Source organism: Chanodichthys erythropterus, chromosome 10 (genome assembly GCF_024489055.1).
Source record: "Chanodichthys erythropterus isolate Z2021 chromosome 10, ASM2448905v1, whole genome shotgun sequence".
In the NCBI taxonomy this organism is placed as follows: Eukaryota; Metazoa; Chordata; class Actinopteri; order Cypriniformes; family Xenocyprididae; genus Chanodichthys; species Chanodichthys erythropterus.
Window position 1 is genome coordinate 34,421,760 of NC_090230.1, and position 5,596 is coordinate 34,427,355.

Here is a 5,596-nt window from a genome sequence, read left to right on the forward strand (position 1 = left end):
CCAACCCTGCACACACACACACACACACACACACACACATATATATCCCCTATATTTTTACGTGATTAAAATGTGTGCTTGGATAAACAACATCTTTGATACATTTCCCCACATGTTCAGAAGGAAGTAAATTGTCAACATTTATCATGTTTTTTTTTTTAATTGTTGAAAATTTAGCTGGAGACGTCCCAAAATTAAAATGAAACACTCTAGGTCTGAAGATCTGATCAACTCGACAACATGTAATGATTATTTCATAGGTTTATTTCATAACACACTCAAGAGCAAAACAAGTTTGAGTTTTAAAAAATTACACTTAAAATAATTTAGAATACTTTAAAATAAATATTAAATATTATTACAAATTGTGGATATAGAAAAACATTAATACATTAATAAAAAATAAATAAATAAAATTCAACGTGAATTTACAAATACCACATTAATATCGTCACATAGTGCAAAAAACAAGATCCAGAAGCCCAAGATCTGCAGGAGTCTAACAGCTGCCTGTACATCAAATCTTACAAGGTTTGGAACGATGAATAAATCCAGATTATAAACTGTACTTGGTACATACTCTCTGGAAATATTTAGGAAATCAAATTTGATTCTTAACTCCGGATCTGTTGTTTGTCCTCCAGCGCGAAGTTTGTCAATCGGCTACTTGACACCTGGCACATATCTACCAGCTTACTATCCTCATAATCCGTGCTAATAAACCATCCAGGATATTTAACGGATTCAAAAGTGTTATTAGCCACACCGGTCTCTCTCCTGAAGAACAGGAGGTTTTCATGTGGGTCACCAGCTTTAATGGTTTTTAGGTTTCCAGTGATCTCCTGAAATAATAAAAAGGGGATTAGATCCTTATTTTAGAATGTGGAAGAAAACAATTGGTAGAAGGTTGTAGAACTTGATTGTGGTGAACAAACCTCCAAGACCAGGTGAGGGGAAGAATCATTGGTACAAGCAAGATAGAGATTGCTATTGGAAATGCTCAGACACACAGGCTGGGATGCATTCGGTTTGACACTCGGGGATACATACGTGGACAGACTGAATCGAACTGAAAAAACAAAAAGTATAGGTTAAGAGAGAAACGTCAAAGGATATTTCTGAAGTCATGTGTTTAAATGTGAATGCACATGTTCTATATAGAACTTCTCAGAATGCGGTTCTTAGAACCTTTTAGGAGTTTCCATCATTTTATGGATTCAGATTTAACTTATCTTTAATTTTAATTACATTTTTATTAATTTAGCAGCTCATAAACATACTTTATCACTAGAAATAAATTGTATTGACCCATTAAACATGAAAGTATTATGCAATCGCGAAGACTCCTCTCCTTATATAGAACCTTTTTAGCATAAATTGAGTCAAGAACCTCATTGAAACCATTTGAGATTTACCTTTGAAATCACTGTTTCCGCCTCTCAGCGTCACAGCCATCAAACGAGGAGATGTGCTGCTTTTCACCAGAGTCTTCTTCAACTGATCACAAATGTTGCACTGCAAGGTTATGCTGGATTTATCGTAAGACGATGTAGCCTCAACCGCTTCCATACGACGCTCTGTGGAAGTAAAAAGACATTAGTGAACGTCAACAACAACAACAACAACAACAACAAGCAAATGCTTAAACTGTTTGGTTGTCAAATTCCTTTTTAGTTCAAGTTGATACTCAAGTCAAGTCACATATTTATTTCTAAAGTGCTTTATACAATATTACGCACATGACATGCAAGAAAAAAAAAGTTAATTGTGTGCATGATTTACTATTTAGTTCCCTCAATTTGATAAATCATGTGGAAGATTTACCATTTTGGTCCCCTTGATTTACTAAATTGCACAAAAGATTTACTATTTCGTTTAAGCACAATAAACAGACATGCAAACACTTTGGCTGAATCTATAGTAAGCGAAAAGCAGGATGTGACACAAGGAGTATGTTTGAATTTGAAGTACTGATAAAACAGTACCCGGATGACCTACTATTTCTGGTGAGAATTAGTCAGCAAAAAAAAAAAAAAAAAATCCAATACATCCATTGAAAGATGTTAAAACTGTTCATCATTTTTGTTGTTCATAGGAGTATGTGAATAATGGTGGTGAAAAATAACCAGAATTCTTAGAGAATAATCAGAGTGAAGGTTTGCTCGTGTCACAAAAACATCTTACTCTGATAATTATTGGAAAAATCCCATTTTCGGTGCACATGCAAACATAGTCGATGATGCAAACTATTAGACAAATTCAAATTTTGCTCTAAAGCTGCTTGAAAGATAATAGTCATGATTCAGCTCGAGTCAGTTCCGTTTTGGTTCATTGGTTCAACAATTCTATAATTATCCTTTAGTTTGGTATTGCAATTTCATAACATTATTGTGGTTTTGCTGGACAAACTAGGTCATATGGTAACTGAACACAGTAGCTGGTTTGTTGTGGCCAACCAGCACTAATCATCTTGACCGAGGTGGTGTTCCAGATCCACCAGACAGTCGATGTACAATCAAACCACCAGAAGCTAGTTTTAGCTGCATAAAAGTTTGCTAGTGGTACCTCTGATCACATTCTCCATGATGATGTCGAGCACCTCTTCTTCACCAAACTCTGAAGACTTTGGTTTGACGTGCTTCATCCTCTTCAGAGCAATGAAGATGTTCACCACTTGCTTCATGCTAGAAGGATGCTTCGACATTACCAGTTTGATGCCTTCATGCACGTTGCATCGGCAGCTCTGGAGAAATTAATTTTAGAGTTATGTTTTAGATGATCTAATATGAATTAGACCACATCTATAAGCAAATTTAAAAGCAACCCACCATGGCTGGTTGATCCGAGCAGTCCATCTCATCAGAATCAGCACTGTCAGAGTAAAATGCACTGTCTGTCTCAGATGCACTGTTTAAGAAACAAGTCAAATATATAATCAGAAGAGTTTTAGGCAAACTATTTTAAATAAAACCAAAGCAATATCAAGAAGTAAACGATTTGTCTGCTTCACGCGTCATCAAGAACTGTTTGATAATGCAATAACAACATAGACTATAAAAAAAATAATCACACAAATAATATAAAACAGTTTCATCTGGTAATACTTACTGATCATAAGTCAAGGTTATCGTTTCATATAGGTCGCATGCCATCGTTCTAAAATAAAGCATAAAAATGTTTAAACATTGACAAAATTATTAAAAACAGGACTTAAAAGACGTCAAGTTGCCGTTGCACGCCACATACCTGTCGATCAGTTGAGTTCCTTCTCTGGAATTAGTGAGCTGGTTTAATGGTTGCTTCTCTTCTGAGAGTCTTTGGTTTAATGTCTTAGTGACAGCTGAAGACTGCTTTTATATCCTCCTCCCAGAGCCGTTCCTCTTAGAGTGGGAATTTCCCAATGAGGCAGTTAAATTTTTCGACATAGCGGACATCCTCAATCAGGTGCGTTTATCCCCTTGTCAAATCGTGACGTAAGGAACGCCGTTTCCGGGTCCAAGCCTCAACTCGTTTCACTTGAGAATTTATTCATATTAAACATCAATCATTTTAAAAAGTTAAACATTTTAAATACTTACAGTCTACACAACAGTCTCCGTGCTCACAGCATCACAGACATTAATATTTTAACGATTTATAAAAGATGAATCATTGTCTGGCCATCTGGAATATTGGTATGGAGATTAAGTATTGCATATTTGTTTTCTTGTGGTATGACATAGAGCGTTTTTTTTTTTGTTTGTTTTTTTTTTTATAAATTTTATTGAACAGAGAAACACATTCCATACAATTACAACAATATAGACATCTCAAATGCTAGGGGGATATACAAAAAAAAAAAAAATAATAGGAATACATTAAAAAGTGTACATGCTTGCAAAATTTTAATAGCTAAAAAGCTTTGAAAAAAAGTTTCTTTGAGGGCAATATAGATTCAATATAATATTTCACATTTTTAAATGCTATAAAACATGTTTTTTTTACCTGAAAATTTACATTTATGGATATGAAATTTGGCCATTAAAAAAAATAAAATAAAATAATAATAAAATAAGTGCAAGTCTGTTTATCTTTGGAGTTTACAATAATCTTTCCACTGTAAAATAAAATTTCCATCAACATTTCCAACAATAAAGTCAAGTACATTTTGCCAAAAAAAAAAAAAAAAAAAAAAAGATACATAAGGGCAGTGCCAAAATAAATGAACAGCTGTCTCTGGCGTATGAAATATGCCCTGCGTTCCATTCGGAGGGCTCATCCCTATGCCCTAATCCCTTCAGAGGGTTTACCCTCCGGAGTGAGAGCTTCGAAGGGATGAAGGGTGTAGGGGTCAACAAAACTCTTCTTTTGGAACGCACTTCAGCGTCATCTTAACGAGACAATCAAGGATGATAAATTGTGCAAGCTGCGCCTTTTGTTTAACGTTATTTATTTATTTATTTTAGGTTTACCGCATGTAGGCTATATTGTATCTATGTATTTGAAACATTTGAATGGACTGATAAATGAGCTGTAAAGTTTTTTTTTTTTTTTGAAGTACAATGTCATTTTGACCATAATAATGTACCAAATCTAACTCGTATAAATATTACAGTAGTACAGAAAAATATTATACATACCTATTATAGTTAAAATCGAACTCCTAACCTCCTGTACCCATTCTGTGACGTCAAACAACTTTCCTGTGCAAAGGATCATGGGGGCCCGAAGTGTCCATCAGTTGTTCCCTTCGAAATCCTTCATTCCGAAGGGCCCTTTGAAGTGGCCAGTTTTGAGCACTTTGGTTTGGAACGACCCTTCAGTATGGCGGCCATGATTATTTTCACTCCGAAGTGCCCTTCGGAGGGCGATATATCCCGTTTGGAACGCACCGAGAGCGTTTGGACCCGGAAGCTCTGCCACGTGACGTCAGACTTGACGTAATGACGATTATGTTGTCCGGATCTAATTTTTTTTTTTTTCAAAAAAGAGAAACTTCTATTATGATCCTGTTTTCACCTAATTAAAAGTGAATTAGATTTGTGTGTGTGTGTGTTTATTGTAAAAGGAAAAATGACTTAAAGAGTTAAAATACATTTTAAATACAAATATATCTTACATTTGATTTGCAACAAAATGTTCGTTTAAAAACAACCCAAGTTGGGTTGAAAATGGACAAACCCAGCAATTGGGTTAAATGTTTGCCCAAAGTGCTGGGCAGTTTTATTTAACCCAACTATTATTTAAAAATGACTATATGGCTGGCTTAAAATGAACCCAAAATTTAAAAATCAAACTCATAATTACTAGAGGCAACAATAATAATCAAAATGTGAACATTTATTAATAAGCACTTTGATAAATGTTTATTGTTTAATTATTATTCATCATAAATGTTCATTTCCCACATACTTTGAGTTAATTTTAAACAAGCAATACAGTAATTTTCAAACAATAGTTGAGTTAAATAAAACTACCCAGCAGGTTGGTCAAACATTTAACCCAACTGCTGGGTTTGTCCATTTTCAACCCAACATTTTTTAGAGTGAAGAAGCATTTTTATGTGACAAAAAAAACAAACAAAAAAAAAACATAAAAAATATTTTGTAATAACTAC

The 5,596-nt window shown here is 34.3% G+C and overlaps 1 protein-coding gene across 1 annotated transcript; it reads right to left on the reverse strand.

Annotated features, from left to right (window-relative positions):
- Nucleotides 1–256: 256 nt before the first annotated feature.
- LOC137029424 (interleukin-1 beta-like) lies at nt 257–3,333 on the reverse strand. The gene is made up of 7 exons (XM_067399024.1): nt 3,247–3,333; nt 3,109–3,156; nt 2,829–2,907; nt 2,566–2,743; nt 1,416–1,577; nt 936–1,069; nt 257–842 (listed from the first exon to the last, which is right to left on the reverse strand). The coding sequence occupies exons 2-7, from the start codon at nt 3,150–3,152 to the stop codon at nt 615–617; spliced, it is 825 nt and encodes a 274-aa protein (XP_067255125.1). The 5' UTR covers nt 3,153–3,156; nt 3,247–3,333; the 3' UTR covers nt 257–614.
- Nucleotides 3,334–5,596: the final 2,263 nt, after the last annotated feature.